Genomic DNA, 27,103 nt, shown 5'->3' on the forward strand with positions numbered 1-27,103 from the left:
AGACTGGAGAATATTCTATATCTTGGCTGATGGTGGCTGCATGACTGTGTGTGTTTGTCAAAACTCTGAAACCGACACACTACAGAGGATGAATTTTACCATAGGCAAATTATACCTCAATGTCTCCAAAAAAGATGAGGGAAAACACTGTAAAAACTAGGACTTTGCTTTCAGATGGACTTTAAATTATTTTTCTACCTAAAAGAAATGGAAACCGGAAATGGGAGTTAAGGTGTGATTTGTGTGAAATACATCGCAGATTCCAACCAGGGAGGACCTCCTTGAAGAAAAGGTCTTGGTCCGGCATCAAAATATGCTAAATGAATGTATATGTTTTATTTTTATTATTTATTTACTTATTTATTTGTTTGCTTGTTTTTGAGACAGAGTCTTGCTCTGTCACCCAGGCTGGAGAGCAGTGGCACGATCTCGGCTCACTCCAACCTCCGCCTTCAGGTTCAAGGGATTCTTCTGCTTCAGCCTCCGGAGTAGCTGGGATTACAGGTGTGTGCCACCACGCCCGGCTAATTTTTGTATTTTTAGTAGAGACGGGGTTTCACCATGTTGGCCAGGCTGGTCTTGAATTCCTGGCCTCAAGTGATCCACCCTCCTCAGCCTCCCAAGGTGCTGGGATTACAGGTGTAAGCCATCACCCCAGCCTACTTTTATTTTTTAGGGATAGAGTCTTGCCATGTTGCCCAGGCTGGACTCAAACTCCTGGGCTCAAGCGATCCTCCCACCTGAGCTTCATGAGTAGCTGGGACTAGAGGGGTGCCACTGCACCTGGCATGTTTTATGTTTAAAACAAAAATAAATGGTTTAAAGAATGTATTGACCAGGCATGGTGGCTCATGCCTGTAATCTCAGCATTTTAGAAGGCTGAGGTGGGTGGATCACGAGGTCAAGAGTTCAAGACAAGCCTGGCCAAGATGGTGAAACTCCGTCTCTACCAAAAATATAAAAATTAGCTGGGTGTGGGGGCAGGCGCCTGTAACCCCAGCTACTCGGGAGGCTGAAGCAAAGAATTGCTTGAACCCAGGAGGTGGAGGTTGCAGTGAGCTGAGATCATGCCACTGCACTCCAGCCTGGGCAACAAAGTGAAACTCCATCCCAAAACAAAACAAAACAACAACAACAACAAAAACAAATGTATCTATCGGCTGGGTGCCGTGGCTCACACCTGTAATCCCAGCACTTTGAGAGGCCGAGGGAGGTGGATCACCTGAGGTCAGGCGTTCGAGACCAGCCTGCTCAACATGGTGAAACCTTGTCTCTACTGAAAATACAGAAATTAGCCGGGCATGGTGGTGGGCACCTGTAGTCGCAGCTACTTGGGAGGCTGAGGCAGAAGAACTGCTTGAACCCGGGAGGTGGAGGTAGGTTGCAGTGAGTCAAGATTGCACCATTGTACCACAGCCTGGGTGACAGAGCAAGATTCTGTCTAAAAAAAAAAAAAAAAAAGTATGTATCATTTTTAAGATTCGCTCTCTTTTTTTTTTTTTTTTTTGAGACTCCTGGGTTCAAGTGATTCTCCTGCCTCAGCCTCCCAAGTAGCTGTGATTCAGGCGTGCACCACCACGCCTGGCTAATTTTGTATTTTTAATAGAGACAGGGTTTCACCGTGTTGGTTAGGCTGGTCTCGAACTCTTAACCTCAGGCGATCTGCACGCCTCAGCCTCCCAAAGTGCTGGGATTACAGGCGTGAGCCACTGCGCCCAGCCACAATTCCCTCCTTTAACTAACTTTAAAAATATATTTTTTGTTAACTAACAAACCACCAGTCCCAGTTACATCTGTTCAGAGGTATGACATACTATTTGCCTTTGCACTAAATGACTCTACACACTCTTGTGTCTTCCAAGTTCTCAACATTTCTTTGCATTGTTTTTTGGTCCACTTTTGTCAAAAAGAACCACGTTAGTGAGGTGTAATTCACACACCATAAAATTCACTCATTTTAAGCATACGATTCAGCGATTTTTAGTAAAGTTACTGAGTTGTACAACTGTAGGTCTTTTCCCTTGCATCAAGCTGTGAGTTGTTTCCTCACACTTAGATCAATGTGTCCACCTTTGACAGCCGCACTTTCTAATTGGCTGCTTCCAAACTGCTGTGATGATTAAAACTATGGATAAAGCCAGAGTCAGCAGGTTTTGAGAAAGCTTCTTCCCAACGAGGAAGATGCACAACTTTGGTGTAGATTGTGGCATCTGTTTTGTCTGCTCTGAGACCCTTTAAGGTTTTCCTCCAGGTTCTCAGTTCTGATTCACATAGGCAAATCTACAGCGAAATACTGTTTGATTTAACTACTACTGAACCCTGCCTTCTCCAGACCCAGTGCCAGAACTGAGTTCAGGCCCTTGTTATTGCCCTCCTGGGCTATCACAGTGACCCCTGTGTCTCTATCTTCAAAAAGTAGGGTTGTTTTAAAAACAAGAAAACAGCTGGGCGCAGTGTCTCATGACTGTAATCCCAGCACTTTGGGAGGCGAAAGTGGAAGGACTGCTTGAGCCCAGGAGTTTAAGACCAGCCTGTGCAATATAGTAAGACCGTCCTATATATATATATAGTAAGGCAGGACCCTGTCTCTAAAACATAAATAAATAAATACAAGAAAAAACTTAAAACTTTTTTAAAATGAAAAATGTTATATATATATTAATAGAAAGTATAGCACCATGAACCCCCAAGTACCCATCACTCAGCTTTAGTCTCCGCCTCCTGGGTTCAAGTGATTCTCCTGCCCCAGCCTCCTGAGTAGCTGGGATTGCAGGCATGCACCACCATGCCTGGCTAATTTTTGTATTTTTAGTAGAGACAGGGTTTCACCATGTTGACCAGGCTGGTCTCGAACTCCTGACCTCAGGCGATCCACCCACCTTGGACTCCCAAAGTGCTGGGATTACAAGCATGAGCTACCACGCCCAGCCTGTGGGACCATTCTTACTTCATCTCTACTACCACCCACCTCCCCTGCACTACTTTCCTCAGGGGTTCTTTTAAAGCAAATCCCATTTATCACATCATTTCATCCAGCCCTGAATATCCCTCTACAATGGCATACAAGCATATTTTACGGCCATTATCAAGTTACCTGCCAATCTCCCCCTTAAGACTGTGAGGTCCCAGAGGTCAAGAAGGGTCTTATTTTTATTAATAATAGTGATAATGGGCCAGGCGTGGTGGCTCACATCTGTAATCCCAGCACTTTGGGAGGCCAAGGAGGGTGGATCACCTAAGGTCAGGAGTTCAAGACCAACCTCACAAACATGGTGAAACCCCATCTCTACCAAAAATATAAAAATTAGCTGGGCATGGTGGTGCATGCCTGTAATCCCAGCTACTCGGGAGGTTGGGGCAGAAGAATCACTTGAACCTGGGAGGTGGAGGTTGCAGTTAGCTGAGATTGTGCTACTGAGCTCCAGCCTGGGCAACAGAGTGAGACTCCTTCTCAAAAAAAAAAAAAAAAATAGTGATAACATAAGTTGGTGGTATAGGCAGCGTCTAATTTAAGATGGCTTCCATGTTATTCCCTCTCCTCAAGCATGGGCTGGCCCTAATAGATTGCTTCAAATGAACAAAATAGGGCAGAAGTAGTGGGATACCATTTCCAACATTAGGTGACAGAAGGACTGGCTTCCATCTTGGGTGCCCTCTCTTGCTCTTCTGCTCACATACCCTGTTGTGAGCTGCCTTATGGAGGAGTCCACATGGCAGGGACCTGAGGGAAGTTCCAGCCAACAGCCCAAGGAGGAACTGAGGCCCTCAGTCCAATAGCCCCTGAGGACATGAATCCCAGCAGCAACCACATGAGTGAACTTGGAAGTAGATCCTTCCACAATTGAGCCTTCAGATGTGATTCCAGCCCCAGTGGACAGTGTAACTGTACCCTCATGAGAGACCTTCAACCATGGGCATGGAAAGAAACTGCGGGCTCATAAGTGTTTGTGGGTTTAGGCCATTAAGTTCTAGGGTAATTTGTTACACAGCAGTAGATAGCTGATACAGTTGACCTTTTCCTTTGAGCACTTAATATGAGCCAGGAAGAGTGCTAGACACTTATGAATTATCTCTTTAATGCTCATAGCATTCCATATCCCTATTTTATCATAAGGAAATAGACTTATAAAGATCAGTAAACTTGCTCAGTCACAGCCAGGAAATGGCAAGACCAGGATTCAAATGCAGGTGGGGTCATGCAGCCATCTCCATTTCAGTTATATCATGCCTTATGTCTGGCACACAGTAGGCATCCTGTGAACCCCAGCTGAGCTAAACCATGTTGGCATCAGGGAATGGGGGTGTGGGCTGGAAGGAGATACCACTGGGGGACATGGACAAGACACAGCCGAGCTGCCCCGAAAGAGCTTGCTCCCATTCCAAGTGGTACAAAGAGCACCTTTATGGCCAGGCGTGGTGGCTCATGCCTGTAATCCCAGCACTTTGGGAGGCCAAGGTGGGCGGATCACGAGGTCAGGAGATTGAGACCATCCTGGCTAACACAGTGAAACCCGGTCTCTACTAAAAAAAGACAAAAAAATTAGCGGTGTGGTGGCAGGCGCCTGTAGTCCCAGCTACTCGGGAGGCTGAGGCAGGAGAATGGCATGAACCCAGGAGGAGGAACTTGCAGTGAGCTGAGATCGTGCCACTGCACTCCAGCCTGGGCAACAGAGCGAGACTCTGTCTCAAAAAAAAAAAAAAAAAAAAAAAGAGCACCTTCATAAACACCCAGTCTCTTCCACAAAGACTGGAAGTGTCAGACCCCAGCACTGCTGCAACGCCAGTGAGGGAGGCAGGGCTGTGATACACGAGGCCAGGCTTGCCCTGTTAGTCAGGAATTTATAACTTCTGGAACACCAAATGACAGCAACGTTCTGAAATGAATTCATGAGGAGATGCATAACTCTGTAGGTTAGTGAATTTGAGGTGTGGGGGTGGTGTGGGGAACCGATATCTCCAGACATCCCAGCTTCTATTTATCGGGGTCAGAGGCATCAGAAACCAGCATCAGGCTACTTATGGTATTTGTCACAGAAAGAAAAATGTCTCAGAATGGAACTGGCTTAAAGGCCTGAAGCCCGTAATTGAAATGTAAAGGTCTTGTTCTTCTAGGGTCTGTGGAGGTAATAACTTACATTCCTTACCTCATTCTCTGTCCTGGGTGGGACATTTTCTAATAAATCTATTCCGTTGACCACAACACTCTTCTTTTCTTTGATGGGAGCCTTAAATACCATTTTTGAGGACTTCTTATAGCCTTCTTTCAAAGACATCAGCACGGGATCTAAAGAAGGCAAGGGAAATGCTCTCACTGATGATCCCATGGGCTGTCAGGTGATGGTCCAGCAGGCTGGGTGGGAGGGAAGTTCAAGCAGGGGGATAGGCAAGGGGAACTGGGGCAAGCTGCGCTGAAGGCAAAGGCTGCAGCCCTCCTGTGCTCTGTGGAGTCCCCTGCTGTGGTACCTCGATTGATGCCTCCCAGCCATTCATCCGGGGTCAGTGCTGGCTCCGTGCCTGGTGTCATTGGATAAATGTCTTCCTGGTAGGAATCTGACTGCAGTGGGAGGAGCAGAAGAGAGGACAGATGGGGGGCTGCTAGAAAAGCCCCTACTCTTCAGTCAGACTCTTCTCACTGATCTCCAATCACGCTACCTGCTCTCCTGCCTCTATGCCTTTGCACTGTGTCTCCCTCCTAGAACTACCCGCCTGCACTCAAACCCAACTGTCCCGTCTGAGAATGCTCCTCACCCCAAATTGGGTTTGAAGACCCCAGTCCACAGCACATCTCTCACCTGGGTTTCTCCAGGGTCATGGTCAGTGGTGAGCAGGCTAGGATGCGATGCAGGCCCCCCTCCCGGAGCCCAGCCCAGCCCCACTTACCCTCCGGGGCACGATCATGGAGATGGGCTCGATGAGGCCCTTGAGAGTCACCAGCTTGTAGAAGCGGAACACCTCGCAGGCTGACACATCCAGCCCGTGCTTGGGCATGACCCCTGTAACAGGCACACATGTGGCTCCGTGGGGTACCAGAAACTGCCTCTCAGTGACATCACCCCATGATGTTCTGGGCTGGGGAAAGACTGAGGAATATACTTAGGTTTGGAGGCAACGGCCCATGCAGAGGGCAGAGGGACCGGGGCTTCTTCAATCAGTCTTTGTCTCTGGATGGTCACTTCTCAAGCTCTTTGGGCCAGACCTGCCTCACCACAGTGCATGCTTTATAATTGGATCTCTCAGAATTGGAAGAGGTCTGGATGCAGCCTGAGATTGCTGTTCTGTTCTATGTCTCCTAGAACCAACAATGTGTGCACATGTTGCCTGTGTGGGTTCACTTGCCACGTGTCCCTAACAGCTGCCTCTGCTGAACATCTATCATGGGGATGAGGGGCAGTGCGGCATGAGGAGCACAGTTCTATCTAGGGGTGGACCAACAGGGTTTGAATCCTAACTCTGCCCCCTTTCCATCTGGGAGTCCTTTGGCAAGTCACAACTCTCTGAGCTTCTAGTTCCTTGGCTAGTTCGAGGAGGACAACAGTGGCCCCACATGAGGTGGTCAGGAGAATATGTGCCAAGATACTCATTAACTGCCTGGCACCGTGACAAGCACAGACAACATTAGTTTCTTTCCCTGTATTGTGAATATGAGTTAAGGCTCTGCCTCTCCTCCACCGGGCTGGAAGCCTGCTCTTCCAGATAAAGGAATTCCAGGAGCTGGAGGGAAGGGGTGAAATGGTTTCCCAAATGGGATTAAGAGTCAGCAGATTCAGTTCTGCCTCTGCTACTCAGCAGGTAAGACCTGCCTCTGGTGAGCTGCTTAATTTGTCTGAGTCTATAACAAGTGCCTAGGTCACAGCAAACGCTCAATAGTGGTCACAGGTGAGGAGGATGAAGATGAGGATGAGGTGAGTCATTCTGAGTCCTTCCTCCTTCTTTCCTCTCCACCTCTCCATATCTGATACCTTAGCAAGTCCTGCTGACATTACTATCTAAACATCTGGATTCATCCTGTTCTCCCTGTCTTCCTCCTGTCCACCTATTATCCTCTCTTGCCTAAAAGTCTACAACTGCTTCCTAACTGGTTGCCCTGCCTTCCTCCTGCCCCTCCCAAATCCATTCTCTCTACCGAAGTCAGAGAGAATTTTTTTTTTTTCTTTGACAGAGTCTGGCTCTGTTGCCCAGGTTGGAGTGCAGTGATGTGATCTCAGGTCACTGCAACTTCTGCCTCCCAGGTTCAAGTGATTCTCCTGCCTCAGCCTCCCGAGTAGCTGGGATTACAGGGGTGTATCACCATACCCAGGTAATTTTTGTATTTTTAGTGACAGGGTTTAGAGACAGGGTTTCACCATGTTGGCCAGGCTGGTCTCGAACTCCTGACTTCAGGTCATCCACCTGCCTCAGCCTCCCAAACTGCTAGGATTACAGGCGTAAGTCACCACACCTGGCTGCCAGAGCAATCTTAACTAACATTTCAGATCACATCATGTTGTCTCATCTCCCACTCAAGAAAAAGAACCGTCCCCACAATGATTTGCTAATCAAATGCAAACTGCTTTCCCAAGCTAATGCATCCCATGGATTCAGCCCCTGCCCACCTCTCCAACGGTCGCCTAACACCTTATCCCCATCTCCTGCTACATCACAGGGTCTACACCGTGCTCAGACACACTGACCTCCTTTCTGTTCCTAGAACATGTCAGGCTCATTCTGGCCACAGAGCCTTTGCACTAACCATTTCCCCTGCTGGGACTGCTCTTTCTCCTTCCCATCTTTCAGAGCTCAACCTAAAATATCATCACAGAGAGGCCTTCCCCAATCCCCTGTGTAAAGTAGCCCCCAGTCACTCTCTGTTCTAGCATACCATTTGACTCTCTGCCTAGAACTCATCCCCATACAATATTTTTCTTATTTGTTTACTGCCTGTCTCCTGCTCAGTGGAATATGATCCCCATGAGAGTAAGGCCATGTTCTATTTGCCACTGGTCTTTGTGCAAGGTCTGGTACACAGTTGGAACTCAATAACTGTTTGTTGAACAGCTATGTGAAGGAGCAGGAGGAGTCAAGTGCTCTGTCAGGTGCCTTGCACATATGGTCTCTAAGCCTTACATTAGCCGTTCAAGGAAGGTTTGATTATCCCCATTTTACAGATGAGGAAACTGAGACTTAGAGGGATTAAGTGCACAGCTGAGCCAGAATGTAAACCCAGGTCTGACTCCAAAGTTCAGGCAGATTTTTATACTATTTGATGCAGGAGTGACAGTGAAGGAGGTGGGGATGACAGAGTTGGGGAAGGGTAAAGTTGATGGAATGGTGATTAGGACTTTGGACATCTCTTGGCTTCCACTTTGCTGCTGGTCACTGGAGTGGGCTGTCAGGCTCCTTCAGCCCTGATGGAAGCTGGCCCTCAGGCCCTGTCCATAATACCAGACCCACAGGAAAGCAAACTAGACTCAAGCTCCAAGGAGGATCACCGCAGAGGTGGGAACGGGAGGTCCCTGAAAATAGGTGTTTCACTGGGTGATTTGGACCCCAAATGTAGAATTGCTGAATCATATGCATTACCAGGTTAGTTGAAAGGATGGAAAATTGGTTGTAAGACTTTTAGTGGTGGGAGAATGTGGGTTCTCACTCACTACACCCTGTCAGTTCCGGAGCCCTCTCTGTTTCTGCCTGAGAGCCTAGGGAGCTTGGGACTGCAGTCACGGGAACACCTGGAACTTCTTCCTGCCCTATCAGGCAGACAGAGCTGCTGCTGGGGTCTGGGAGTCCCGGCTTCCTAGAGGCTCAGGAAGGGACTTGTGCCCAGACCCCGTTCTGACCTTTAGTTACTGGACTACTTCCCCACCATCGTCATAGCCACCGTGGGCTTCAGGCTCCCCATCTGCGATCAGGAGTGCAGACGCAGAGCACATGCTGGCAAGCTGCTACTGATGGTGGATGTGAGCGCGGTGGGGTGACAGCGCCGGTCCAGTGGGCAGTGACAGCTGCAGCAGGGCCAGCTCTTATAGGTTCTGTTCCAACTTGCACATGTGCTGTGGCCTTCTGAGTCTGATTTTCCATTTAAGGGAGGGGGTGACCCATGGGCCAGATGTCCTCCCGTGCACGAGCACACCAGCCGTGGCAGCCTGGGGGCCCCTTACCTAGGCCTTTCTGCGGGGCTGGGGAGCGGAACTCCATGAGGTAACTCAGGTAGGGCTTCTCAGTGCTGATCTCGTAGTACCGGATGTTTCCATCACCCTGGGGTTAGGAAAGATGGAGATGAGGAAGGTGGCAGGTAGGGAGGGCAGAGCAGGGCCTGGTCCCAGGAGCTAGCTGAAGACAGCTCTCCCCTGTGTTTCATGGGTGGTTAAAAAAAAACAAGGAAACCTGGCTTCTAGGCTCCTAGTGGGTGCACCACAGTGGACTCACTACGCGTGGAGGTGGAGGTGGATGGGCTGATGTGAGTGTGTGTGTGTAGACAGCCTTTCTGACAAACAAAGTTATATTCACCAAGGATCTCCTGGTGGGTATCTCAAATTCCATCATTCATCACTGACTACACTGCAGGCTCTGATCTTTACTCCAATGTAAAACCCACTCCAGCTCACCTTTGAAAGAATTCTTGGTAGCAGACACTTGAGTAAGAATGGGTGTCAGACTTGAGGGCAGGTGTGAATGGGAGAGGTGAGGCCCAGGAACTTGGGTCGGGTCAGGGAACACCAGAGAGGTTAGGCTGGCTATTCTCAAGGGGGTGGGGCAGTTGCGGGGGTGCAATGAAGGCAGGGCTCTTCCACAGGTTGCCCCGGGCCCTCCCCCACCTCCTACTACCTTTCCAGCCAGGTAGAGCATGTGGGTGTCAGCATCATAGAAGGGGAACAGGAGGCCAGAGAGCCCATCGATTTCCTCTTCGATCAGGGGCATGGACAGGTCCTCCTGAGGGAGAGGAGCTAGTCTCAGCCTCTCTGCAAGCAGGATGGTATGCCCCTCCCCAAATCCCAGCAAGGCCTCTTAGGACAGCAACTACTTTATGTTAAGACCTCCCCTAGATGTTAAAAAGCCCGTCCTATGGGTGGTGGCAAGACTGACTTTCTTGTCACAAAAAGCAGCCAGGGGCAGCGGAAAGGGTTGTACAAACAGGAGGCAAGGGACTTGTTCTCATTGTGCCCAAACGTGCTACTTGCTATGTGTCCCCAGGTAAGTCTCTTGATCTCTCTGGAGCTCAGCCCCCACTCTGGAAAAAGAGGGTGAACATCTTGCAGGTGTGGCCGACATTGTCCCTTGAAGCCTCTGTACCCAAGCTTGGCCTCTGGGGGTCTCTGTCTGATTTCTCCGCTGGGAATGCTATGAGAAGCTGGTGTGCGGGCCCAGGCTCCTGACTTTCTGAGGAAGTGACCTCTGAGGCAATGACGCTTCCTTTGGCCCAAACCCAGTAGGCCTTCCCATGGCTGACCTGGTCCCAGAGGGCAATCTGTCTTGTGTTCCACCTGGAGACCCCTGTCGTGAGAAGCCGCTTCATGTTCCCCAGGAACACCACCCGGTTCACTCTGTGGTTTTTGCAGTTGGCCTCCTAGTAGGAACAGAGGGAAGGGGTGAGCCAGGGTCCTCAACATGTGGGTTCTGCAGCGGGATGAATAGTGGCACTGAAAAGATACACCCATGTTCTCTGCCCTGGCCCCTGCAATTGTTTCCTTATTTGGAAAAGGGTCCTGGCAGATGTGGTTAAGCTAAGGATTTGGAGATGAGATTACCCTGGATTTTCCAGGTGGATCCTGGGTTCCATCACGAGGGTCCTTGTGGGAGAGAGGTAAGATTACACAGACACACAGGGGAGAAGGTGTGTGACCCCTGGAGGCGGAGACTGGAGGGATGTGGTCACCAGGCACGGGAGCCAGCAACCTCCAGAAGAGGCAAGGAATGGGCTTTCTCCTAGAGCATCTGTAGGGAGTACAGCCCTGCTGCCACCTCGATGTGGGATATCTGGCCTCTGGAACGGTGAGAGAATACACTTCTGTTGTTTTCAGCCACCTAGTTTGTGGGCATTTGTTACAGCAGCCACGGGACACTGTTCTAAGCGCTGTGCAGCAATGGCTCCACAGATGCCTTCTCTGCCGTTTCACAGGGAAGGTGGGAACAGGGAGCGAGAGGGGAGCCAACCTCCACCAAGTCCAGTTGGGGGCTACACCACTCCAGGAACTGTCACCAGGGGCATTGCTTTTCATCCTCGTAACAATATCTATCGGAAGAAATCATTATCCCCATTTTGAGGGTGAGGAAACAGGCTCAGAAGGACAAGAGACTCATGCGAATCACTGCTCCACAACTCGCCTCATCAGGGAGTGCCTCCTTAACTGAGTTGTCTTGGGCCTCCTTTCCTGCCCACTGGCTCGTGACACTTGATTTCCTAACACACAACAGTCCTCGGCATCAGGTAAGTTGGCAGCAGGTCAGAAAAGAGGCTAATGGGGCAGTGCACATATTCTGGCTGGCGTCACTCACTCTGAATTCTAGTTCTAGCTCTGCCAAAAAAGTGTAGCCCAAGAGAAGACCTTCACCTTCTCTGGGCTCATGGTCCCGTTTGTGAATTGGAGGTGGGGGTTCTCTGTTCATAAACATCCTTTCTGTTTGTCATGGACTCTGGGTTTGAATCCCAGCTCCTCCTGGAACCATGAGATTCAAGTCTCCCAACTTTGCTAAGGTTCAGTGTTCTCATATATACAATGAGAGGAGTAACAGTGCTCAGCTGAGAGGGTTGTCCTGAGGATTAAATGAGATGATGTGCAGAGCCCCGGGCACAGTGCAGGTCACATAGTGAGCTCTTAGCAGATGTCAGTTAACACTAATCATGCGAAGCAACTGTCATTATTCTTATTTGTAGTGGTACAGGTTGAGTAGCCCTTATCTGAAATGCTTGGGACCAGAAGTGTTTCAGATTTTGGATTGTTTCAGATGTCAGAATATTCACATTATACCTACTAGCTGAGCTCCCTACATCCCCAGAACCAAAATCTGAAATGTTCCAACGAGCATTTCCTTCGGGTGTTATGTCAGTGCTGAAAAAGTTTTGGATTTAGAGCCTTCTGGATTTTGGATTTTTGGATTTAGGATGCTCAACCTACAGTAATAGATAACTTTCTGGTCTTGTAATATTGGACTACTCCAAGGTAAACAAACCCAGATCAAGCATCAATCCCTCGTTGTGTAGAAGGCAGACCTCAGATATCATCCATATTTTCCATTCCATCTCTCCCCATGACCAGCACACGGCAGGTGCCCAAAAAATGGCAATTGCTTTTACTTCCAAATGGCACCTAACCCCTTCCTCAAACGCAAGACCCAGGAGATTCAAAGACCAAAAGTGGAGCTAAGTTCACCATCAACCTTGGCACCCTGAGCCATTTTCCCCAGTTCATCCTATTGGGTGGCTGGGCAGTGAGTCCAGTGTCTCCTCCTCCTGTGTCTATGATGGACTTGGTTAACACCTGGGGATATATGCACTGAAGGGTGTCACCAGCTCAGCCCCCAAAGCAAGCCAGAAGAATCCTGTCTGGAGGTAGAGGGTGCAGTGGGGACAGGAAAGGTCCCTCCCCACCCAGAACAAGGCAGGGTTCCTATGAGCTGAGAAGGGTCCAGGAGAGCCAAAGTTGTTCAACAGAGGTGCAGTGAGATGCACTGGAGAAGGGGGCTGACACAGCCTTTTGTTTTTCCAGGCCTGCTGAAAGCTGAGCCCCAGCCCTCAATACCTTCCCCTTCAATCTCAAAAAATGTAGGGTTCCACCTGCAGAACACGGCCAGAGCGGGGCTCAATCACACGCAGCTTCTTGTCCTTGCACGTGGTGGTGAGCAGGCTACCGTCTGTGTTGAAGGACATGCAGAGGATCACGTCCGTGTGGCAGTCGATCATCTTCACTGGCTCGCCCACGTCCAGGTTCCAGATGAGGACCTGCAATGGCAGACGCGCGGGAGGCAGGGTCAGTGGCTGCTAGGGTCCTGGGGTGTTCGTCCCAAGTCCACACTGGACTGCCCTGGGAGAAGCACCCCATGCAGGGCCTGGGGTGTGCTGGGATGCAGGAGGGGTTGTTGAGTTCTATATGGAAAGGCTGATACATCCCTGGCACACAAATCCATCAATATCCTTGGTCAGATCCCAGCACCAGCCTGGGCTCAGTTTATGGAAGAGCAAGAAGGATACATGTTCCTTGTCAGGTCCCATGTGGCAGCTCACCTTTTTTGAGGATGTGCCTGGGGCTAGGGGCTGAGGCTCCACTTTTTTCCCTCCAGCAGCTTTGGTTACCCCTTTTGCCACCTCTTGGTTAAGAAGTGGCCAGGCAAAGGGTGTAGGCATGGAAGGGGCATTCTCCTCCAGTCCATCAACCACCAGAGAAGGCAGAAAAGATGCCTCCAGCCTCTGTGGACCCCAGGAATGACAGGGTGCACAGGAGATGCTCAGTTGCGTATAGTGAATGAATGAATGAAGGAGCAAATGAACAGATGAGGCAATATTGGTTGCTTAGGAACCAACAGTGCTTCCCACGGGCACCCAAAAGGCCCCTTTCTCTTCCCCAATCCCTCTCCACCCAGCTGCCTGCCCACTGCATACCTTGTAGTCGTAGCCAGCGCTGAACAGGATGTTGTTGGTGGTGGGGTGCCACTCAACCAGCCCCACACGCCGGCTGTGCCCGTGCAGCTCCAGGAGTGCCTCCGTCATATTCCGCTTCAGCCCGCCCTCGGGGATCTCCCAGATCCGCACCTGCAGAGGGGGATGAGAGTCCAGGCTGGGTGGACATGGCCAAGAGGGCCCTTGATGAGAGGTGCCCCTTCCCTTGGACACCAGGCTTTCAGAGATCTGCCTGATGAGGCACCTCCTGGCTTGCGGCGATGGGCAAAGCCCGACTGAGGCCTACTGGGAGATCTCAGGGTGTGGCTAGAGAGGAAAAAGAGACCATCTCTGCCTGTGGGAGGTTTTTCTCTGGGAAGTCTCTGCAGACCTAAGAACTGTTATTACTGGCATGTTGCTACTGCTCTGGCCTAGCCTGACTAAGAAGAACATGCATGAGCCTCTTTTAGCAAGTGTGTTAAAAAGCCTATCCTTGTTTCACATGCCACATCCTTCTAGGAGACTCTGCCTTCCTGCTACCCTGCTCAGACCCACTTTGGCTGTCTGAACCACATGGCCTTATCCCCCATTCTGTCCCCCACGCAGGATGGACCCCTGGGCAGAGGGAACTGCGTCTGGGAGGCTGAGAGGCCCCAGGTCTCTCCTGAGAGATGGTGGACTGGGAGGCAGAGATTGAGCAGATGTGGGGCCTGAGCTGAAAGGATGGGCAAAGCCTGGATAGAGCTATTTTCAGTCTTGTGAATACTGATAAAGAAGCAAAAAAAGATGGTCTGCAGAGAGGAGGATGGGACATGCAGAGAGAAGCAGAGAGGAGACCATGTGGCCCCAGAGAGGGAGAGACTAAGCAGTTTCTCTGCAATCTTGGAATCAACCCCCTAATTATTTACATCAGCCCTGGTGGGCTTCTGTCACTCAAACCAAACCTCCTCTGCACAGCTTCAACTATTTCATCAATAAGGTGGGTGAAGAGTCGGGGGAACATCCCTGCCCTGCTATACCTACTGGTAGAATAAAAAGACACAATGGTATAACAGTTTATAAACTGCAAAGTGCTCTAAAGGCCTAAGGAATTATAATTGTTATTATTATCATTAATATTATTCATTAGAGTCTAACTGGTTGAAGAGGAAAGAGCACATGTGACTATAATTTAGGACACCTTAAAAAAAAAAAAAGAGTCTTTCAGCCTGAGCAACACAGCGAAACCGTGTCTCTACCAAAGAAACAAAAATTAGCCGGGTATGGTGGCGCATGGCTATAGTCCCAGTTACTTGGGAGGCTGAGATGGGAGGATCCCTTGAGGCTGGGAGCAAAGGTTACAATGTGCTGAGATCCACTGCACTCCTGCCTGGGCAACACAGCAAGACCCTGTCTCAAAAAAAGCAAAAAAAAACAAAAACAAAAACCAAAAAAAACAATAAAACAACAACAAAAAAATCCTTTTGAAAATCTGAACTCCACCCTTGCTAGGAAGAAGAAAAACAGGAAAAACAGCCTTGAGATATCATTTGTAATCTGCTAAAATAGCCAACCAAAAAAATAAAAAGAGCCAGTGTTGGCAAGGTAATGCTGGAAGTTATAGATTGAATGGATGTTGGTAGTATTATAAATCAGAGTAACTCTTTTGGAAGCAATTTGGCAATCTTTAGTAGGAGCCATAAAGACATTTATATTATACTCTTTGACCCAGTAACTTCACTCTTAAAATACAATATAAGCAAAAATCTCCATGCATGAAGATGTTCACTGCAACATCATTTACACGGAAAATGTAGAAGCACTGTAAATGATCAACATTAAAAGAACAATTTAATACATTATATCAATATGTAATACTAGTCAATTGATTACAATTCCAAAGGCTATGAATAAACGCAGAAAGCATGTTAAAGAAAGCCAAAGCCATGTGAAGTGGCTCACGCCTGCAATCCCAGCACTTCGGGAGGCCAAGGCAGGAGGATCACTTGAGCCCAGGAGTTCAAGACCAGACTGGGCAACATAGTGAGACCCTGCCTCTACAAAAAATTGAAAAAATCAGCCAGGTGTTGTGGCATGCACCTGTAGTCCCAGCTATTCAGGAGGCTGAGGTGGGAGGATCACTTAAGCCCAGGAGTTCAAGGCTGCAATGAGCTATGAACGTACCACTGCACTCTAGCCTGAGCAACAGAGTGAGACTCTGTCACAGAAAAATAAAAAAAAGGAAGAAAGCCAAAGGCAGACCAGAGGTCCTAGGAGCAAGGCTAGGAAATGGGGTGCCCCTCAGGGCATTCTTTGGACAAATTTTCTTTCTTGGTGCCTCCTCAGACTATAAGAATGAGCATTTTGGCCGGGCGCGGTGGCTCAAGCCTGTAATCCCAGCACTTTGGGAGGCCATGACGGGCGGATCACGAGGTCAGGAGATCGAGACCATCCTGGCTAACACGGTGAAACCCCGTCTCTACTAAAAATACAAAAACTAGCCGGGCGAGGTGGCGGGCGCCTGTAGTCCCAGCTACTCGGGAGGCTGAGGCAGGAGAATGGTGTAAACCCGGGAGGCGGAGCTTGCAGTGAGCTGAGATCTGGCCACTGCACTCCAGTCCGGGCGACAGAGCGAGACTCCGCCTCAAAAAAAAAACAAAAAACAAAAAAAAATGAGCATTTCCCTCACGTGTGTTCCCCCACAGAGCCAGCTCCTGTGCCTGTCGACTGGGAGGTTTCAGGGTAAGAAAGGCAAATTCTGTCAAGGGTGCACCATTCTCAGTTTCAGTAAATCCATTTCAAAAGCCCACTTGAGAAAAAGTGTATAATTTGGGGAGAGTTTGAAATATTTTCCGGCCGGGCGCGGTGGCTCAACCCTGTAATCCCAGCACTTTGGGAGGCCGAGACGGGCGGATCACGAGGTCAGGAGATCGAGACCATCCTGGCTAACACGGTGAAACCCCGTCTCTACTAAAAAAATACAAAAAATTAGCCGGGCGAGATGGCGGGCGCCTGTAATCCCAGCTACTGGGGAGGCTGAGGCGAGAGAATGGCGTAAACCCGGGAGGCGGAGCTTGCAGTGAGCTGAGATCCGGCCACTGCACTCCAGCCTGGGCGACAGAGCGAGACTCCGTCTCAACAACAACAACAACAACAACAACAACAACAAAAAAAGAAATATTTTCCCATCTCCATTGTCATCCCCTTTGGTGGCTCCAAACCTCGAGTAAAGTCCAACACTCCCACACAGTCCTGTGAGATGGTGGAAGGGGGGAATGCGGGGAGGGGACTGATGTATGGAGGCCCGGAATACCCCAGTGTTCTTTCCTCAACAGCCCCTGCATAAGGGCGTTCAGGGATGAAGACTGGTCTGGAAGTGGCTGAGAGGGTGCGGGGGAGCAAGCTGCTGAGTACGTAACTCAGTAGTCACCAACAAAACACATTCCTTCTGTCCCCAAATGTACTGAAGAAAGGTGACCCTGAAGTTGGGAGACTAATGCTTGGGCTAGACACCCACCTATGACAGACATAGACACGTAGACACACACACTTCTTTCTTTTTACCCAGAAGGGATACTATTACACATGTTCTCTTTCAACTTGCTCTTCTCACATAACAGATAGCGGGCATCTTTCCACACCACTCCATGAATATCTACCTTATCTTTTTAAGTGGCCAGAGAGGCATCTGTTGTATGACCGTTCCATGATGAATTTAATCGACCTCTATTAATTGACATCTAAGTTCTGTTCACTTTTTTTTCATGATTACAATTCATTCTATGACGAACACGCTCGAAATACAAGTTTGTGCATTAGTGTGGATATTCTTGTAGGAAAATGGCTATACGTGTTTCATATTTTTTATAGTTACTGTAAAATTGTCCCCAAAAACTGTCCTAGTTTTTAACCCACAGAGTCTGAGACTGCTTCATTATGCCTCTAAAACTATACCTTTAAAAAACTGGATTTTTACCCATCTGATAGGTCAAAAATGCCACCTGGTGTTTGGATTTGTGTTCCCTCCATTCTTAGAAATACCGAGGACAGGCGTGGTAGCTCACGTCTGTAATCCTAGCACTTTAAGAAGCCTAGGCGGTAGCTGGGTGTGGTGGCTCACGCCTGTAATTCCAGCTACTCAGGAGGCTGAGTTAGGAGAAATTGCTGGAACCTGGGAGGTGGAGGTTGCAGTGAGCCAAGATTGTGCCACTGCACTCCAGCCTGGGCAACAGAGTGAGACTCCGTCTCAAAATAAGAAGCCTAGGCAGGAGGATTGCTTGAGCCCAGAAGTTCAAGACCAACCTGGGCAACATAGTGAGACTGCTATCTCTACAAAAAAGGAAAAAATTAGCTGGATGTGGTGGCATGTGCCTGTAGTCCCAGGCACTGGGAAGGCTAAGGCAGGAAGATCGCCTGAGCCCAGGAAGATGAGGCTGCAGTGAGCTATGATCACACCACTACACTTTAGCGTGGGTGACAGAGTGAGACCCTGTCTCGAAAAAAAAAAAAGAAAAAAAAAAAATACCAAGCATCTTTTCTCATGTCTATTGGCTACCCTTGTTTGCACTTGAGTAGGAAGCTCTGAAGCTTTCAAACTCAAAGGGATGAGATGTTTGGGGGCAGAGGATTCTGTCTAGGGACGTCTCACACTGTATCTTGGTACATAAGCATTGACTGAAGCAGAATAGTTGCCCCTGGCCATCAAGAAAGATCTTTGAAACCAAAAGTTGAGGCTCATTAACCCCGCTAACACCTCCCAAGGGCCTCCTATGAGCCAGTGGGGTGTGGTGTTGAACTTGCCCATACCTGCCCTTGAGCAGCACTGAGTGATGTAGGCAGATGGAGAGGCTGTGGGGGCACAGAGCTGTTCAGAAAGCTTGAACCCAGCTGTTAGGGGCACCGGGGTGGGAGGGTCTGGGAAAGCAGTGTTGGAAGAGAGGATGTTGAACTAAGTTTGAAAAGACAGGTTGGGATGTTGGAAGGGGTAAGGAGGCAGAAAAATGCCCAGCGTGTGTGGGGTCAGGCGCAGCAGGTAGGGAAACTGCAGGGGGGTCAGCCTTGCTCGTAGCAGGCTGGCTGGTGGCAGAGGAGGCCAGAGGTCATGTGTGTCATATCTCGTCACTGAGGCAAGAAGAAGCTCTGCTTGGGCCCAAAGTCTCAGAAAAAAACTCTTTCCCAGGACACCCTAATTCCTGAGCAACCCAGTAACTGAGGTATCTCTGGGTTAAACCTATGCCAGGGTAAGGTAGAGTCACCTGGGGGGCTGTGTGGTGAGCCCCAGCCAAGGCTCCAATCTTATTTACTAGCTGGGTGACTTTGAACAAGCCAGTTAACCTGTCTTGAGGCTCAGGCTCCTCATCCAGAAAATAGAGACTGTACCTGTTAGACGTGTGTGGGTTCAACTGAACTGGGTGCAGAGCTCTTGGAAGTGTGAAGCCTTCTAGATACACGAGCTGATATGCTGGGGTGACAGCTCTGCCTAGAAGCCTAGGGGCTAAGCCTAGGGGATGGGAGATGGGGGTAGCTGTGTCTGTGCCCAGGCTCCAGCCCCTTGACTGGATTCAAGTCTCATGGAATGAAGGGCTACAGATGGAAACCAAGAGAGCCGTTTTCACCAAGAACTGTTGGATGTAGGGTCTCAGGCAGGGCTTGGGGGACTCAGATGAATAAATATCCCACAGAGAGGGAGACAGGTGCCTTGCTTTATCCCCATTTGATACCAGCCACTTCCCTCCCTGGGTCCTGGTTTTCTCATCTGCACATTTACTTTATTATTTATGTATTTATTTATTTTGAGATGGAGTTTTGCTCTTTCGCCTAGGCTGGAGTGAAGTGGTGTGATCTCAGCTCACTGAAACCTCCGTCCCCTGGATTCAAGCAATTTTCTTGCCTCAGACTCCCAAGTAACTGGGATTATAGGCACCCACCACCACGCCCAGCTAATTTTTGTACTTTTAGTAGAGATGAGGGTTCACCATGTTGGCTAGGCTGGTCTCGAACTCCTGACCTCAAGTGATCCACGGCACCCGACCTTCATCTGCACATTTAGATAGTATTAGTTAATCTTCCAAACTTTTCTGCTTTGACATCACTGAATACATTACTGGGAGAAGGAGACTGGCTCTGCTTGACCCATGGCTACAGCAAACAGTAGCACCACATGCTACAAAGCTCAGAGGAGGAGCTGGAGTTCACAGTGGGCCTGAGTAGCTAGGAAAGGAATTCCAATCCCTTAGTATTCAAAGGTTTTGTTGAAAACAAAGAGTGGATAAGGCATGGGAGGAGCCCTGCGGATCTGCTCAGAGGTTGCTCTGGGAGGTTACTTCAATTCAACAGGAAACTCAGTAGCGTTTGCCAAACTGGATTTCTGGAAGGAAAGGGTGGGGAGAAGTGGCAAAACCACTCTCTCCAGCAAGCCAGCCTTGCTGGGGACTGTCCCCTTCACAGGTCCCTGGGTCAGAGCCTTGTTTAACTCAGTGATATTCAACCCAACAGAACATACCCGGGTCCTCTCTGTGCCAAACAGATTAGATATGGGGGAACGGTTCTTAGTCTCAAGTAGCTGTCAGTCCTGCTGGGGAGACAGCAGACACTGCAGACAAGGCAAAGGCAAGGCAGCTGATAAGCACAGTTAATAAAGCTACAAAACCAACTGTCCCTGCACATGGGAAAGGGAGCAGCTGGCCAACAAGCAAGAAGCTTTGTGGTCTGACAGCTCCGTTAGAATCCAGGCTCTGACCTTATTGGCTGTGAGATTTTCCCCAAGTTTCTTAGCCTCTCTGAACATCTGTCTTCACACCTGTAAGGACAATTATACCCATACAGCAGAGCTGCTATAAATACTAAGTAAAGATAAAATGTATATACTACCAAGCAGATGACCAAAGAATAACACTTAAGGATGCTTACTTCATATTAATTAAGGATCATACCCAAGTTTTATAGTGGTTAAACTTTAGATGTAATTGAGTTATAGTTTTCTTTTCTTTTTCAGACAGGGTCTTGCTCTCTCACCCAGGTTGGAGTGCGGTGGTGCAATTTCGGCTCACTGCAACCTCCCCCTCCCAGGATCAGGCCATCCTCCCACCTTAGCCTCCTAAGTAGCTGAAACTACAGATGCACACCACAATGACCAGCTAATATTTGTATTTGTATGTGTGTGTGTGGAGACAGGGTTTTGCCATGTTGCCCAGGTTGGTCTCAAACTCCTGAGCACAAGCGATCTGCCCATCTTGGCCTCACAAAGCGCTGGGATTACAGGCATGAGCCACTGAGCCCGGCCAAGTTATATATTTCATGTGCACTTTGTTGCCCCCTGTATAGTCAATACATACGTTATGAAATATGTCTCCATTTTATGGAATGCAGCATAAACTTCATCTTTAAAATGCTTACATGATTATGGAGGTGTCTGGTTGGATCTCTGCTTTCTGACACGTTGAGGGTCATGACTGCTCGTGACTTAGGGCTAGGACTATTAGTCCCTCTGATGACACTGTTCCTAAGGGGCAGATTACTCCATTTAAGGGATCTGCTGCTTATTACACACTACAGCAAGCAGACAGGACCCAATGTCTGTATATGTGCTACAGAAGTTCACAGGAGGAGCTGGAGTTCACCACGGGCCTAAGCAGCTAGGAGAAGATCTGATATCTAACCCCTTAGTAGCTACTTCAAAAAACAAACAAATGTGTTTTGGGGTAGTGTGGGGAGTGACAGGACAGTATAAGATATGGTTTCTGGGCTGGGTGCGGTGGCTCACACCTGTAATCCCAGCACTTTGGGAGGCCCAGGCGGGCAGTTCACTTGAGGTCAGGAGATCAAGACCAGCCTGCCCAACATGATGAAACCCTGTCTTTACTAAAAATACAAAAATTAGCTGGGGCATGGGGGCGCATGCCTGTAAATCCCAGCTACTCAGGAGGCTGAGGCAGGAGAATCACTTGAACCAGGGAGTTGGAGGTTGCAGTGAGCTGAGATTGCGCCACTGCATGCCAGCCTGGTGACAGAGCAAGACTCCGTCTCAAAAAAAAAAAAAAAAAGATATAGTTTCTGGGTTGGGCGCAGTGGCTCACTCCTGCAATCCCAGAACTTTAGGATGCAAGGTGGGTGGATCACTTGAGTCCAGGAGTTCGAGACCAGCCTGGCCAACATGGTGAAACCCCGTCTCTACTAAAAACACAGAAATGAGCCGGGAGTGGTGGCATGGGCTTATAGTCCCAGCTACCTGGGAGGCTGAGGCATGATAATCACTTGAACTCAGGAGGTGGAGGCTGCAGTGAGCCAAGGTAGTGTCACAGCACTCCAGCCTGGGTGCCAAAGTGAGACTCTGTCTCAAAAAAAAAAAAAAAAAGATATGGTTTCTGCCCTCAAGAAGCCTCCAATTTAGCTGTATACAATACACAATCATTGGCTCCAAGATTTCCATCTAACCAATCCACAGAGATGATGCCTGGTTCCAAGAGCACAGTAACTGTGATGTCTCCCGCAGGGAAGAGAAAACTGAAGGTGTTTGCTTAGGGGCCAGGAGGCTCCTGGAGCTCTCTCCCCCCTGTTTCTTGTCAATCATTCTGTTCATTCTAAAAATTGAGTTTATCATCATTCATCTAAACAAGAGGTAGAATCTCAAAGTCTCCCTTGATTCTGACGTCTTCTGAGCACCGGACTCACTGTTTCCCAATATGGGAAAGAAATCCCACCAAACTCAGGGAGGCAGGAGGGGCGAACTGAGGACCCAGAAGGAAACATTGTTGAGCATCTACTGCTGCGCGTCCTGGGAGGGCGCTGCTACAGGATGCATGAAGTGGTCGTTGTGGTGCTGGATGCATGAAAGGACACTGCTGCCTATTATTATTATGACTCTACTAATGACTGTCCTTGCACAGATAAGGAAATGAGGCCCACGGAGGTGAGGAAACTTGCCCAGGTGTCACAGCTGGGAAAGGAGGAGCTGGGGTTCAAACTCAGAACCGGAATCAGGCAGACTACCCTCCTCCTCTCTTCCACACTCTGCCCATGCCCGCACCTGATTTTTCCTTCTTCCCTGGGCTGAACCCAACCCCCTGAGGAGGACATGATCTGTCCTTCCGCTTATCATGTTGGCCAGGCTGGTCTCAAGCTGCTGACCTCAGGCGATCCACCCACCTCAGCCTCCCAAAGTGTTGGGATTACAGGCATGAGCCACACTGCCTGGCCTGGGCAAGTTATTTAAAAACTCTTGGGCCCTCACTTAAGGAAAAGAAAGTAACAGTTAATGTCTATGGAGTTCTTAGGGGACACAAAACACTTTTATATTCATCTAGTTCTCAGAGCCCGAGATGATCCCTATTTTAGGGTAGTAGGCAACTGGTACTCAGAGAGGTAAAGAAACTAGTCCTAGATCACAGAGCCTGGAAGTGGCAGAGCCAGGATTTGAACCTAAGCCTAGGGACTTCTGAGTCTGGCTGCTTAGCTATGGAGCCATACTGCTGCTTTCTCTGTGGCTGCTAAATCATTGGTGAAGACTCACTCAGCTCACTGGCCCCTCAGAGCTACCCTCCTTCTACCTCTACAAAAGTGCATCACTCCCTTCCAGCTCCAAGAAGTATTGGTTCGGGAGCTCGGGAGGCAGGGGTGTGCGGGAGGCAGGGTGGTGGGTGGCTTCCAGCAGGGCTGACATCCTGTCCATCCCACCCCCAGCTCCTCAGGGAGGGGCATCATGTACAGGGTGAGGAGAGCAGACACAGGATGGAGGAGCCTGGATAAAAGGCAAAGGAAAGATGTGGAGCTTGGCCCACCAGCAAGAGGCACCTGCCTCTTCTCCCTCCTCCTTCTCTCCTGGGATCACTCTCTCCCTCTCCTTGAGATGACAGAAACCTCTCTCTTTCTGCGGCTGCTGGCCCCCGGAGAAGGGCTGGGAGCACGAGGCTTGGAAACCGATAGCGCCCTTCCCTGCCGCCTGCCAGCCACCCTCCCTAGCTGCGGCAGAAGCTATAAAAAGCATAGCCTTCAACAATAGGTGACATCACCCAGCAGCGGAAAGAACTGGATTCTGCCAGATGCCAGGGAGAGTTATGGCCCCCAGCCCTCCCTCGGGCCCGAAGCCCCTGGGGAAGGGCCTGGGTATGTTCTGCTGGATCCCTGGCGGGATGGAGGCTAGACTCCAGAGGACCTCCTCCTGCTCAGGGAGGGGAAATGGATCCTGGGGGACGGGGACTGATTTCACTGGAGGTTGCAGGACTGGAGGATATGGGGAAGGAGCTGGGGAAATCAGGGCTCGTGAAATTCCACCAGTGTCCTCTGAATGTTCTGAGAGACAAGTAGAGGGACGTGGCGGGCTGGGGGTGAAATGGGCAGGCACTACCAGGGGAACTGGTCCAGACTTGCTGTGAAGAGCTTCCCTCTGGGCCCCTGTAGGCTGGCACCGTCCCCAGTCCTGTATGTAGCATAGTGCCTGGCACACACAGCAGCTTTGCTGACTGACCTCCCAACCCTGGGTCTGAATGTCGTGTCTGGTGTGCAGCAAGTTGACCATTCCAGCTGGAATGAGTGGAGGGAGGGTGCCTAGGTGGCCTGTGCCTCAGGCGCTTTGATGGAGGTAGGGAGGCCGTGGGCAGGGCCCTGGCAGCAGTGCTGACCTCCTGTCCACCCCCTGGAAGCTGCAAACTCCATTTCCTTTACGCCCCACCCCCTCCCAGGCTGCAGCGGGGGCTGCCTCTCCTGTGCTTTCCCCCAGCATCCAGGTTGGGCCCTGAGGAGAGCAGACGCTGTGATGTCAATGTTGAGTGTGGATGAATCTGAACTGTCAGCCCAGTCCACCATGGCCCTGAGCCTCAGTTTCCTCCTTTGTAGAACCAGGGCCACCAGTGAGGGGCTGAGAGTGCAGACTGGGAGTCAGGGGACCTTCCTAGGACACAGGCTGTCTGTGTGACCTTGGGCAAGGCACCTCCCTCAGGGTCTCAGAGTGCCTCCTCCAGGAGAGGCTGGGATCCAGCCTCAGGGACCTGTTGGCTTCAGTGCCAAGATCCCTAGCCCCGAGGTGGGGAGGGGTGGACACCCGGGCAAGATGGGGTTCAGGGCTGTACTTCTGGGGCAGCTGGCCTGGCAGCCGGAGCGAGAGCTTAGTTCCTCTCTGATCCAGAGACTTAATCTCCTTGTCTCTGGATCAGCAGCCCAGGCCAACCCCTCCCTTCCTGTGCTCTGAGCCCATGTCCCTTCCCTTCACTCCTCCAGCCACACCCCTCTGCTATTCCCCTCTTTCCACTGATTCACCTGTATCCAGCTAGCTCAGGCCCCATGTCCTCCATAAAGCTGTCTGTGACCCCCTCCATCCACACAGGTCCCCTTCCCTGGTTCCGTGGAGCGTGTAGTGTCTCCCATGCACCACACTCGGTAGGGTCCACTGGTGTCTCCCATGCACCACACTTGGTAGGGTCCACTGATGCTCAGATGGCTTGAGAAGCACAGGTCTCACTGCAAAGTTGGGCTGCTCACCCTGCATCCTAAGCCTTCTCTCCTTGGGCCCAACTGCCCTGCGCAGCCTCCCTTCTTGCCCGCTCCTCTCACTGACCACCACGCCAGGGCTCCAGCCACACTAGATGACTCTCCCTTTTCTAAGTGCACTGTATGTGCATTCTCTCCAGGCCAAGCACACTGGATATACTGGGTCTCTTCCTGGGACTCCTTCTCTAACCCTTTTTCTGTCTGTCAATGTCCTGCTTCTCCAAAGTCCAGCTAACTACCTCTTCTCCTCTCTGCACCTTGCTCAAAACTAATCCTGTGTGCATGGCCCTTTGTTTGACCTTGATGGATGCAATGACCTCATTCTGCACCACCTTTTGGTGGGTGGGGTGGGCCCTGCCCCTCTGCCCCTCTGCCCCTCTGCCCCTCTGCTAGGGGTGTTTCCAGAGCAGGAGTGAGATGAGCAGGTATCGACGAAGGGACAGGCATACTACAGGACACAGGGTAACCTTCATCTTCATCACCATAGCCAAAGGGAGGTATCTTACTGTTTCAGAGATGAGCAAAGGCGAGGCTCAGAGAGGCCAAGTAACACTCCCTTGGCCACCCAGATGGTAAATGGTGAAGCTGAGATTCCAGTCCAGGTCTACCAAATCCCAAGGTTGAGCTCTTTGGACCCCAGCAGCCAGGGTGGTGTGAGGTATACCGTGCTCTCTCAGTCAGTGTGTGCAAAACTGAAGAGAGTCTCTTGGCTCATGTGGCCAGGAAAGCAGCCTTAGGGCTTTCTTGGACACAAACCATGGATGTCTTGTTTACAAGCTGGGGTCCTGGAGCATGAGGCACATATCAGGTTAAATAAGATGCCAAGCTAGGACTGGGCAGATCCTTCTCACTCTGAGCCAGGCAGGAGAAATTGAGACCTGAGGAGGAACCTGGGTGGCCAGTGATTTCAGGAGCACTGGTCTACTTTGTCCCCTCTACATCAAGACGGGCACTGCTCATCTCTTATCCTAGCTGGGTCTCTGGGTAAGACAGGAGCTGCTGGGAGATGGCATTGGCTGTCTGTGGCAAGGAAGCTTGGCAGAGCATGGGCTCTGCAGTGAGTGGGCCAGGTAAAATAGCTGCTCCTCTACTTCCTGGCTTGTGACCTACCTACCTATCCTCAGTTTGGGAGTGGCAATGCCTGTCTCACAGAGTGGCTCTAAGGGCTAAATGTATGTGAAAGGCCCAGCCCAGAGTGGGTAGAGGAGCAGTCCTGAGTTTCAGGGGCATCTACTACCTGCTGACTGGTGACACCAGCTGGGGTCAGCCCTTCCCGTAACTCTCCCGGCACCTCAGCAGGCAGGGATGGAGCCAGCTGTGGTCACTGCATTCCTTCTTGGGCTCCCTGAACCCCGGAGAGAAGGATGGGCAGCACCTCCACCTGCCCTCTTTCCCACTGAGCCCAGGTCTCTTGTGCTGGCCATTGGGCTCTCCAGCCTCCACCAGCTCATCTGCCTCCTTCCCAGCCCAGGAAGCAACCGGTGAACTCTCTGTGTCCCCTAGCTCCAGCATCTGTGCCTTTCCTTCTGCAGCCCTGGCCTGCCTATGTCCTGATCCCTGACCACAGTCCCTAATTTGGTTTTGGGGCTGCTGAAGACTGATGGACCATCTTCACTACAGGCTCTTGCTCTCTCTGCTTCCAAGGGCCCTGCCCTCACTGCTGCCACTCTCAGGAGCCCTCTGTGATGGATTCTGGGCTGGTCAAGCATACTCCACCCTTCCAGTCACCTCCTCACCACTCTCCCATGTACTAGGTACTGTGTCAGCTGACATTCACCCTCAGCGTGTGAACTGATGGAGGCTATTTACTGTGAATCTCTCTTTCTTTGGACAGCTGATTAGATGGACTATATTAATTTACTTGTTCATTTGTTTATCTTTCATTCATCCACCTACCCAATTGTCATACAGTCATCTACTTACTTATCCATTATTTCATTCATTCATCTATCATCCATCTACTCGTTCATCTCTCTATCCATCAATGTAGTCATCCATCCATCCATCCATCCATCCGTCCATCCATCCATCCAACAACCCATCCAGCTATCTATCCATCCATCCATCCATCCA

General features: G+C 50.1%; 1 protein-coding gene across 1 annotated transcript in view; it reads right to left on the reverse strand.

Moving 5' to 3' along the window:
- The window catches only part of CORO2B (coronin 2B), a 153,355-nt gene that overhangs the window by 3,252 nt on the left and 123,000 nt on the right, over positions 1-27,103 (reverse strand). The window contains exons 4-11 of the mRNA XM_033189603.1: positions 13,574-13,723; positions 12,752-12,916; positions 10,427-10,543; positions 9,805-9,909; positions 9,138-9,234; positions 5,881-5,993; positions 5,464-5,554; positions 5,145-5,284 (exon numbers count right to left, since the gene is read on the reverse strand). Of these exons, the coding sequence (XP_033045494.1) occupies positions 5,145-5,284; positions 5,464-5,554; positions 5,881-5,993; positions 9,138-9,234; positions 9,805-9,909; positions 10,427-10,543; positions 12,752-12,916; positions 13,574-13,723 (978 nt within the window). The remainder of the gene's footprint in view (positions 1-5,144; positions 5,285-5,463; positions 5,555-5,880; positions 5,994-9,137; positions 9,235-9,804; positions 9,910-10,426; positions 10,544-12,751; positions 12,917-13,573; positions 13,724-27,103) is intronic.

Source organism: Trachypithecus francoisi, unplaced genomic scaffold, assembly GCF_009764315.1.
Source record: "Trachypithecus francoisi isolate TF-2019V2 unplaced genomic scaffold, Tfra_2.0 Lachesis_group3, whole genome shotgun sequence".
NCBI classification, from domain to species: domain Eukaryota; kingdom Metazoa; phylum Chordata; class Mammalia; order Primates; family Cercopithecidae; genus Trachypithecus; species Trachypithecus francoisi.